At 37.5% G+C, this 12,174-nt stretch overlaps 1 protein-coding gene across 1 annotated transcript in view; it reads right to left on the bottom strand.

Annotated features, from left to right (window-relative positions):
• Nucleotides 1–5,863, bottom strand: part of LOC101857431 (cilia- and flagella-associated protein 73) — a gene marked incomplete in the record, with an annotated part of 14,580 nt that extends 8,717 nt beyond the window's left edge. The window contains 2 exon segments of the mRNA XM_005105623.3: nt 4,118–4,337; nt 5,717–5,863. Of these exon segments, the coding sequence (XP_005105680.2) occupies nt 4,118–4,337; nt 5,717–5,793 (297 nt within the window).
• Between the last annotated feature and the right edge of the window lie 6,311 nt (nt 5,864–12,174).

The following is a 12,174-nucleotide window of genomic DNA, read 5'->3' as shown; positions in this document are numbered from 1 at the left end:
CACACACACACACACACACACACAAATACACACTCACAAACAGCATAAAAAGCACAGACCAAAAGAAGAAGGAGGCAGTTTTTGTCGTTGTAAAGGCAACAGCACAAATATGCGTGTACAGAACAGAAAACAGAAAAAAACTAAATGTTTGGGAAAATTGAAAACGGGTGATTAGAAAGCAGACTGGGGAAAGAGAATTGGGGGAGGTTGGGGGGGGGGGAGAGTGGGAGGAAAACTGTCAGTCAAATAAACAGACAATAAATAGTAGTACAGAGCGGATAACTTAATCAAGGTTGATAATTTAGTCCGGATGATAGCTTGTGGCTGCTTCAGCGTGTTTTTATGCAGATATTATACATAATTCAACCATTGATTTTAAAGGCACACTGTACAACGCACTCGGAATGCAAAATCGACACAGCAGAGTATTCGGAACGTGATAGACTTTCTTGTCAATTTTTAATATTCTGTTGTAATGTGTGTTTGGGTCCTAGTATGCTTTATAAAAAAAAAAGGGTTTTATTAGACAATGTACTTGTATTGACCGTTATTGTACATGATATTATGCTAATGCTAACCCGCCCAGTGATCAAAATTAAATAATAATACATCGTTAGATGGTTAAGTGTGTTTTTTTTTTAAATTTAGACCAGAGGAAAGGGAGTGGTAATGTTTTGAGGGTAGTTTCAGGGTGTTTTTATGCTGTTTTTTGTTAGTTTTTGTTTTGTTTGTTTGATTGTTTGCTTGTTTTATTTGCTTGCCTTTTTTGTTTTTGGTTTATAGTTGTTGCATTTTCAAATATATTAAAAATCATTATTCCTTTTGCACGCATGTCATTGTGTGTGGGTGGGTGGGTGGGTGGGGCTCTGTCCAGACATTGGGGATATTAAATGTTTTTGAAAAGTATAATTCTCTCTCTTTTTTCCTTCTCAACAGGAACAGTAATGCCTGGAATTTCTTGAAGCATTCTTACAAAGCTGAATGCCAAAACACTTTGAAATGTTCTAAATGGAGGCCTACTAGTGGGACAGTCAGTTACAATTCAACAGTACAATAATCATAAGAATCAAAGACTTCTAGTGTATAGACGATGACAATGAAAGACAGATACTGCAGAAGTACAAAATACACCCCCACAACTGGAACAAATATAAGACAGTATCACGTACGGACAAATCACCTCAGGCAACTTCAAGCCTTGCACGAGCCTTCAAGTGAGTCAACCGATGGTTGTTTTGGTATAAATGTAGTGTTGAACGGGAATGAGAAACAATCCCCAAAGATAAGCATACCCATATTGCACAGATCCCTTGTATCGCCCCAGATATCAGATGTACTTCCAAGACTCAAACCATGTGATTGTGTAAATGACATTAAAACTGACAGTTATGAGCTTCCAAGACACAAACTTTGTGATTGTGTAAATGTCACTAAATATGACTGTCAGTCTCACAAAGGCAAACACATCATTAGAGCAAAAACAGCATCAAGAAAACAATGTCAAAATAGCGATGAGGCACGGCCAATAAAGCGTCGCCGTCACTTGCAGAGATATTCACAGACAGAGACTCCGAACTATGTCCAGTCAAAATGGCATAGACATGAGCTTCATGGTTTTGAACCTCAACAAAACTGGTCATGTAAAAACAGTGATCCAATTCTACCACCGGACAGACACCATGAGCATCAAAGGGAAGGATGGAGGCAACAGTACTCCGAACCCAATGATGTCTGTTTTTGTCAAATACCCAAACCTGAAGAAGTTCAAGGTCAAGATGATGATAACTTTCCTATTCTTGGCACCTGCGAAGACTATGCAATGGAAACGTCTTTCAACAGTGCACCTCCAACAGACTTTTCCGGAAGAGAGGCGTCCACGGATTCTATTGTAGTGAATCAAGAAGAAGACTATGACTGTAATGTTTACTTTTGCTATATTGGCAAGGTAGCCTGGTGGCTATTTGTCATATTCTTTTACATCTTTGCCTTTTTTGCTGTGCTCTGGTTCATGAACATAAATTGCATGGCCTATAAGACAGTGATCTGCGCTGATACAGTATTGGTATTAATCCTTTTATTTAATCTACAAGACTATTTCATACAGCTGTACAGATCTTTTGAGAGCTGACAAAATCCATCAGCCTTTTCCAGAATCATCTGATTTCGTCATGATCCAAAATTAAATGGCCATTAGCCTTCATTTTCCACAAAACAGAAGAAAAAAAATTAGCATATTATTTATAAGGCATATGTTGACAAAATGAGACTTTTACCGTAATCCATGAAAGGATATTAGTCAAAAATCAATATAAGGGTCAAATTGGTAGATGTACAATTGATACAGATTTCTTGAAGTATGACTTGTCTATAATTGTATAATGCGAATTAATTGTACAAACTCCAAAGATAAATTTAGCATTTATTTCCATAGGGTTAAAGTCTGAGAAGTACCGTAACTCATTTCATCAGTGCACCTTACATTTTTTTAAAATTGAGGGTCCTTCTAGTGATACAGAGTGAATGTACACAAAGATAAAAGCATCTACACTAGGGCTGGATTCTGCTCGGTTAATCGAAGGCTTGCAAAGCAGCGGATGTCTTGCGCTAGAGGCTTGCGAGCAGGCTTGTGGTTTGATTTGCTTCCCGCTTGCTACCGGAGGGAACTTCCGGTGAGTTGTGACTCGCGGACAGTCCTACTGTACTGTGTCGTGACGTCGCGAACTCTCGTGGCAGTGGGCTCAGTACATATTACAGAAGATTTTCTGGTTATTTGCGTTGAGAGGCTTGCACTAAAAGTGCAAGATCGGTTGGGTTTTTTTCATAGTTCGGTTGTAAAAAACAAAAAGCTCTATTCAATGCACTTAAAAATTAATATTGGATCGGCTATTCTTATGATGTTAAGGCCTGTTTATTTTTAATGTGCACGAGTCAAGCGCTTCATCGTCGCACGCAAAAGACCTCAGTTCAATTCCTGTATGGGGAGAAATTTTTACTGAGAACCTCCGTCTTTCTGCTGGGGCGTTGTTCCCTCTCAGCCCAGGTTGACCCTGACATTGGGTTGAAGTAGGCCTAGCCCGTCTCCTAAATGTTCTGTATTATGTCACTGTGAGTGTAACACATCTACAAAATAGGTTACATACATACGATACAAAAGCCAATCACAACGACCCCTGGAGTTTTTCATTTTAGGGTAATCTAAGTCAACTTATTCTTATTACTGCCAGAAACCTAGGTCTCTGTTACTGCAATACCACGCTCCCTCTCACTTATCCATTCGCTTAGCTGATCAACGGCGGGAAGTTAAAAATAACTTCAGCTCTCTACGCCTTGCACCAAAACAAGCCCAGCCTCTCCCTTCCTCCACGGTTCAAAGTTCACACAGCGAGCAGTACTTGCTGTTTGAACACATCGGACTGTCTTGTTGCCATCGAGACGGTCCTACACCATCAAGCGCGTGCCGCTCGCTCGGTGTATCGAGACAGTACAAGTCAGCAGGTCAGGTTTCGAGCTTTTCCTGGGGCAAATCTCTAGGCCTAGCACAAATCAGTACTGTGTGAATTGTGGGGCCTGTGGCTGCGGACGGGACTTGAGGCTTACGCAAGCCTTCGATTAATCGAGTAAACTACAGCGCCACGCCGCGCAGTGACTCTGTGGGCGAGATCTCTCACTCTCCCCCTCTCTCTTTTTCTGACGTAAGTGGCTTCGCGGATTGCAAGCAGGGTGGGGATGATGAAGGGGCCTGACACGAGTGGCTTCGCGGATTGCTAGTTGCTGTGGACTTGAAGTTTAGACTAGACCAAGGAGTTTACAGTTTGCGCTAGACTCAACTTATCATGCTGGTGATTTGATTTGATGATTTGACCTAGTGATTTGAGGCTTGTGACTTGAACTAGGGGTTTGCTACCGGGGTACAGCCCTAATCTACACAGATTATCAGAATACTTCACATTTTGGTCTTTGATTATTTCATGTTTGCCTATGATATTACTCAATTCAAGGCACAAAAACCCACAATCTCTAAATGTATACAACAAAAGCATTGTGAAAAGAAGTATAAAAAATTATTAAATACCATATCCAAAATGTTCTCATTTAAAAAAAGAATGAGGATTCTCACCTGTTGCTGTTTTTTCTGAACTTGAATTTGTCTGTGCGCACACATTTCCATACGTTGTTTGAATTCATACCGCTTGGCTTCCAGTTGCGCATTGACCTTGTCAACTTCCACTTCTTTCTTGAGAAGCAAGGTTTTCTGGAGAGTGTTGATACCTGTCTCAATGAGCTTATCTCCAGATTCCTTAACCACGGGAAAGGCTGTGATGTCATCCTCGTCATCACTGCAAGGATGTGAAGTGTACAAGAATTTTTTTAAAAGGTTACTCAGTACACAAAAGAGATGCCTAAAAAAATTATGAAAAGCTTAAGAACCTCAATGATCTGTTGACACAATAAGTAGCTTATAGTCTCTCAATCTTGATTCATTTTCTTGTTATGAAAATTCTCAAAATCAATGTAGGTTCACACAATGCATTCATGGGACTTGTTGCCTTTTTCCTATTTGTTGGGGATACCATTTACTATGTAAAAAAAAGGTACCCACGGGGGAACTCTACACACTCTTTTCAACTCCCACCCCTCTCCAACAATTAAGCCCCAATAAACCCCTTGATGGTGGTAGGGTTAATTTAGGAAGGTTTCTTCGATCAAGGGTTATTGTTCCATTTCATGAAGAGACAGCTACAAGATTAAGAAACATTTAAACAATTCTGTGAAAAATGTTGTCAGATTGATAGCTTACAATAGAACAGACTCACAATAAATTGGAAGTGTTAAACAATTGATTACCAGACATCCCTTATGTCTGCCTCTAGTCTTTTAACTCAATATACTTTTTAAACACATTACATAACTCATCCAGATATAGATCGACCACCCAGTACTTCATGAAATCTGTGGATGAATTGTGAAATAAATTGTGGGCGTACGGTTACAACTTTTTAATTGGATGCATAACTTCACATGATAGACCTACAAGTACAATATTATAGTATCTATTTCAGGCCTACAGGCAAGTAGGCCTATATACACTACTTTAATTACAGCTGCATGTGAATTGAAAAACTCGTTGAAATTTTCTAAAACGGCCACCCATTGTCAAAGAAAAAGAGGCGATCTTCAACAGGTGACTGTCTTACACAGTATTTATTATAATGTAAAAAAGAAAAAAAACAAACACTTGGCGGCGGGGAGAAAGTTGCCACTTGTACAGGTGATTGTCTTATAGTCCCTTCTATAGGCCTACATGAGATGGCCGTTGGAGCAAGTTAACTTTACAGTGTTTAAATATTCTTTCTCACATTCTAAAGAACTGACAAAAGGGCAAAAAAAGGTAATAACAGTTACAAAAACTTGTCAACACCTAGATCTATCCGCTTAACTTTCTGTTTCTGTCTAGGGCGGCTACTTCCCCAAATCAGTCTAGACTCCCCAAATCAATCAGCATTGATCTATTTAGTTACAGAAGAAAAAAATAACACTAGATTAAATTAGATATACAAGCAAAGCTGATAAGATACAAATTAGTGTGAGTGTAAGCACTCGTTTATTTTGTTGACACTCGATTGATTGATCGCACGAGTAAGCGAGAGTAACTTCATGCTCAGTAGTTCCTAATGCACACATCCCAGAGAAACTCTCATGAAAAATGCATGCTCACCGTTCATGCAATTGCGTGACGAAGACATTTCGCTTCTGGTTGTCGAAATCCAGCTTATACGGAGCTTGGGCAGCCATCCTTTCTGAATTATTTACTATCCCTCGCGACTGGTGTTGCGATCAATGATATTCCGCCATGTCTAAACAAGCATATGCAAATTAGGGCACCTTGGAGATGGTCACGTGATTAGGACCTTACCTGAACTTTTCCAAAGAATGAGGAAGTCGTTTTGACACTTTTTTTCTCGATATTATATTATTATAATATTATTATTGTTAGTAGTAGTAGTAGTAGTAGTAGTAGTAGTAGTAGTAGTAGTAGTAGTAGTAGTAGTAGTAGTAGTAGTAGTAGTAGTAGTAGTTATAGTAGTAGCAGCAGCAGTAGAGTAGATTCAACTAGTAGTAGTACTAGCAGCAGCAGTAGGAGCAGTAGTAATAGTAGTAGTAGTAATATTATTATTATTATTATTATTATTATTATTATTATTATTATCATTATTATTATTATTATTATTATTATTATTATTATTATTATTATTATTATTAATATTATTAGTATCAGTACACGTATTAGTCGGCCTATTTCGAGAACGAGGAAGAAGAAAAAGAAGTCGGCCTATCATTATTATTAGTAGGATCTTTTTTTCTAGTATAAAAAAATATTATTATTATTATTATTATTATTATTATTATTATTATTATTATTATTATTATTATTATCAGTACTATTATTTATATTGTTATTGCAATTATATATGGCCTCAATTTTATGTATATTGAAGGATCATTATTTTGATAGCTATTATCAATATATTACTTCATAATTATTAGGCCTCTTATTATAATAGGCCTATAATTATAATAATAATAATAATTATTATTATTATTATTATTATTATTATTATTATTATCATTATTATTATTATTATTATTATTATTATTATTATTATTATTATTATTATTATTATTAATAATATTATTAGTATCAGTACACGTATTAGTCGGCCTATTTCGAGAACGAGGAAGAAGAAAAAGAAGTCGGCCTATCATTATTATTAGTAGGATCTTTTTTTCTAGTATAAAAAAATATTATTATTATTATTATTATTATTATTATTATTATTATTATTATTATTATTATTATTATTATTATCAGTACTATTATTTATATTGTTATTGCAATTATATATGGCCTCAATTTTATGTATATTGAAGGATCATTATTTTGATAGCTATTATCAATATATTACTTCATAATTATTAAGCCTGCTTATTATAATAGGCCTATAATTATAATAATAATAATTATTATTATTATTATTATTATTATTATTATTATTATTATTATTGTTATTATTATTATTATTATCATTGTTGTTGTTGTTGTTGTTTTAATTATTAAGGATATAGCCAAATATTAGGTAAATTATAAAAAAAGATTTGAAGTTACAACAGTCGGAGTTTCTGCTGCTGGGTTTAGGCTGCGCTTTAGCTTACTTTTACTAGGACCACAGAATTCTACTCATGTGTGTGTCTGTGTGTGTGTACTCATGTGTGTATGTGTTTTGTTTTGTTTTGGTAAGTGTTTTTACTGCGCTCGCAACTGCATAGGTCATAAGAGCGCGCGGGACACACCTAATACTTTTAGTTGGTAGGAAATTTTGAATTTTATCCGGGTGGCGGCCGAAGCCTACTCTTATCGATTTTAGACCACCAAGGGATCTTTAACGTGCGCAACTTGCACACGTGACCTCCGAGATTTTTCAACCTTGTCCGAGAAGGCTAGGTGTAGATCTTTCCTAACAGAAGATCAGGGGTGTGGCAGAAAGACAGCTGTAAGAAGGAGTCAAGGAGTAGCAGTAGAAAGGCTGCAGAAAGAGTAGGGAGCCCAGAGGAGGGGGCAAAGGAGGTGAGGGGGTGGGGGCAGAAAGAGGAGACGAAAGCAGACGACAGAATATTGCTAAAGAGCAGGAAAGGAGGTGAAAGTAGACAATTTTAGAGAAGAATTTTTTTCGGTCGCTACCCGGATTTGAACCCGGGACCTTTGAATGAGAGGCCAACACCTTAACCTCTAGGCCACGAGAGCCCCCTTGTGTGTGTGAGTGTGTGTGTGTGTGTGTGTGTGTGTGTGTGTGTGTGTGTGTGTGTGTGTTTGTATTCATGTGTGTGTCTGTGTGTGTGTACTCATGTGTGTGTCTGTGTGTGTGTACTCATGTGTCTGTTTCTGTGTACTCATGTGTGTGTCTGTGTGTGTGTGTACTCATGTGTGTGTCTGTGTGTGTGTGTACTCATGTGTGTGTCTAAGTGTAGAATGCTGTGACTAGGACATACAATGAAAATACTGTTTCATGGAACTATGAGAAAAAAGGTCTAGATAGCAAGAGATCAGCAGTCCTGAAGGGCTTAAAGATTCCACAGTAGAGGTTTTTGCTGCGTTTATGCCCCACAATAGTTATTGTTATTTTTGGCCTGATATGACGTCATGCTGGTGTTCACGTTCCTATCGCACTGGTTTGCCCGTAAGCTAAAGGGACATGATACATTTGTAAAAGGTATGATGTAGATTTGTTTCTGTTACCTCCCTTTGACCGTAAAGCCGATTAATATATTAATAATCAACCTCATTACAGAGCATTCATTTCTCATCGCACCTGCACCACCCTCTCTCCCTCTACCACCCCCCCTCTCTCTCTCTCTCTCTCTCTCTCTCTCTCTCTCTCTCTCTCTCTCTTACTCTCAGTGCTCCTTTGAGTCCAGAATCTGGATGTGGACCGCTACAGGGTGACCACTTGTAGGCCTATGTTTTTCTGTTTTCTTTTTTCTGTTATTTCTGTTCCTGTGTGTATAGCTACTTCCCATAATTCCCATACTACTAGTCACAATGGCGTCTAAAATATTCAATCAGCGATATCCAGAAAGAACCACAACTACAACAAAAGCAGAAATAGCTCAAGCAAAACGTTAGCAACATCACGAACAAAAGACGATAAAATGTGGAGGTGTTATGCAATATTTTTTGCCCCCTGTCTGATATAGTTTCTGTCCCATACCAAGGGTAATGTAACAACCGACGTAATAATGTACTAAAGAGATTTGGATAATAAGGGAATAAAATAAAGTCATTATTCTCCGATCAAACCTAAGCTTGGCTACTTCAAAGTTGCTTTGAAATTGCCAACCCAGGTTATGAAACAAAAATCGTTTAATTTGCTGTTCGTTACAATCTAGCATTCAGAACTGTTTATAGATCATATCTAACGATCACAGTGTAACGACCGAAATGTAAAAGTTTATAAACAAAGTTGATTTACAAAGAAATAAGGTAGTAACATATTTTCAGATAGCAGGTTTGACTAGGTTCTAGTCAGCACAAAACAGCCTGCTCATTTTCAAGACCCAAGCCAGACAACAAAATTGTTTGTTTGTTGTTAGTTACAAATGCACATGCACAAAGGTATATCGATTATGTCCCATACTGAGCATATATCAACCGACACGAAAATGAAGTACCATTTCGGCGTATAACTAACGCTGGTCCAGGCATAATTCTAACAGTCTTTGCTATAAAAGACAAGAGCATTATTTAGGTCCCATACCTATAATGATGTACTTGTTCTACCTACATGTACTTTCCAAAGTAAATTTTTTTCCTGCTCATGGGTCTGCATGTTCAATACAATCGTGTAATTGTAACGAGAAGGATGACACGGGCACGCTTTTATGTTTATAAAGGATATGAAATGTCTAGTTAAGCCTCCATTAGGAAAGAGGTGCTTTTCTCATGGTCTACTAAGTCCTTGGACATAGGAATGTATTTGTTTGTTTGTTTGTTTGTTTGTTTGGCCCATTGGTTGGTTGGTTGGTTGGCCGGCTGGTTGATTGGTTAGTTGGTTATTGTTGTTGTAGTTTTTTGGTGTGTTTTTTTTTCTTCAAATCAAAGTTGCGAGTTCGATTACTATCACTATCACCAGGAGAAAGAAATTGCATTGTTAGAGAATTATGTACTGAAACCTATTTTCCCCCGGATTGCCCAGATGAGATGCGAGTGGTGCTTTGTGGCGAACCAACACTAGATCTATAATAATTGGTATACCCCAGGGGCGACGGTAGTACAACTAGACTACCTGCCTGTAGTGCTGTGGACCCCAAAACCGATCTGTCAGCGCCATTGTCATGCACTTTGTCTGTGCATCATTCTTAATCATGTCCACTTTTTTTTAAACAGGGCGATCAGTTAGCTCAACTGGTATTAAAAGCTCGACTACGGAGCGGATGGTCCTTGTTCGAATCCCAGACTGGGCGTTCTTGAACGAGTCGTTTTGTACCAGATTTCAAGGCTCTCGATCCATTAATTTTGACTCGCCTTATCGGAGACGGATGTTGAATTTGGAGATCACGAGTGTTGATAGAGGTTTTAAACTTTATGTATATTGGCAAAATAATAAAGAATTATAAGCAAGATCATTTGTTTTAAAACGTAGACAGACGAAAGCGAAAAAAAAAGCTATAGGTGCAGGCATTTTACCAGGAAACTGTTCAGGGGGCATTAGACAGTGATCAAAGGGGGGTGCGAGCTCAGACTCATGAACAGAGCCACACTAGAATCTATAACTTAACTGGACATGGCAGAATCAAACTGTTGGAAAACGGGGTGCAGCCTTGAATAATAGGCACAATTAAGACGTATGAACTCATTTCAGACGCCGATTTTGGTTCTTTGACAATGTTTGAAGACGTGCTGTTTTTGGGAGCACTTCGAAAAGAAACATAATTTCCATTTCGTACTGATATATTTCAACTCCGATTTCCTTATCTGAAATTTCAAAAGACGGCCAACAACATTGCATGAACGAAACATATCAATTCGAGTTTTTGATTTAGGTTTATAGGTTAGAAATGTGCCGTAACATTGCTTCTGGTCTGCTGCTGATCCGACATTGTGTCCACTGTAACCATGGCTCAATAAAGGGCATTGTATTGTGCCGATTAGAATTGAATTTCTGTTTTATGTGAGTGGATTTTTCTATCGTTAAAGCGATTTGAAAATATGTCTTTACGAGATCAGGCTTTGGTGACGTTTGCACAGAAAACTGGTGACACTTGTTTACGTATCAAGCTGTTCTCCATCGTCAAGTGAATACTGCACCTTGAGGCAGATAATGAGGAAACGTGCTGATATTGACTTATTCAAAATTTGACTTGACCTAGAGCGGTAAAGGATGCAAAAACAACAATATATATATATACTATGTAGAGATCATCATCATCCTCATCTTCATCATCATCATCATCATCATCATCATCATCATCATCATCATCATCATCATCATCATCATCCAAAACTATTACTATTAACAACGTTAGCATCATCCTCATCATCAACAACAACAACAACAACAACAACTACTACTACTACTACAACAACAACAACAACAACAACAACAACAACAACAACACCACCACAGTAACAACACAGTAACAACAACAACAAAGTAACAACAACACAGTAACAACAACAACAACATCAAAATATAAAAAAACACCACCAGAACCACCAACAACAACAACATTTCACGCAAACGCCCAAAAAAATAGAGGGATTTTTTCAACTTTAATAATAAAGCATGAACATTACCACATCATAATATGTGCAGCATGGTGGAAATATACAAGTTACAAACAAAGCGACGCTGCCTATACAAACTGTACATCACCACTCACACACCAAATAACATACATGTACTGTTTTTACACGTTCATTTCACACAGTATCAACAATCATTGAAGAGAGACGGGGCAAAACGAAAGGTAATAAAAATATTAGAATTTCAATGGTGACCTTTTTTAGGTGAATGTGTTCGGGGATTGTAGTGTGATGAGGGTGTGAGAAATGTAATAGAAGACATTTAATTAATTAGTGATAGATAGATAGATAGATAAATAGAGAGATAGATAGAGAGATAGATAGAGAGATAGATAGTTAGATAGAGATAGAGACAGATAAGGGGAGAGACAGGGAGAGACAGACAAACAGACAAACAGACATACAGACGGACAGACAGACAAGGAAACACAATATAGGCTCACGAACATATCATCAACAAATAAAACGATATCTAAAAAAATAGAGGTATCTGTTGAAAGTGAGGCAATAATAATATGACCTAACTTTAATAATAACGAATCATACTAAGAACACAGTGGCTATTGAGGTATGATAATATAGGCTAGGGGACAGACACGAGGTTAAGGCAATATGGAGGCACATTACAATATTTCTTTAAAACAATAAAGGAACACACAATGCATTATCATATTATAATAACAGTTAACTCATTAGTGAATTGTGTGATCATTCAATTGTGTAAGTATTAGCCACAACCGTCCCCACCCCCTCCTTGTCTTCCATCTAATTCCCGGATAAAATTAAGAATCCATCTCCCACCAATTCTCTCTCTC

The sequence above is a fragment of the Aplysia californica genome, unplaced genomic scaffold (assembly GCF_000002075.1).
Source record: "Aplysia californica isolate F4 #8 unplaced genomic scaffold, AplCal3.0 scaffold00482, whole genome shotgun sequence".
NCBI lineage: Eukaryota > Metazoa > Mollusca > Gastropoda > Aplysiida > Aplysiidae > Aplysia > Aplysia californica.
The sequence above is the reverse complement of the archived record's forward strand: the minus strand, read 5'-3'. Positions and strand labels throughout refer to the sequence as shown.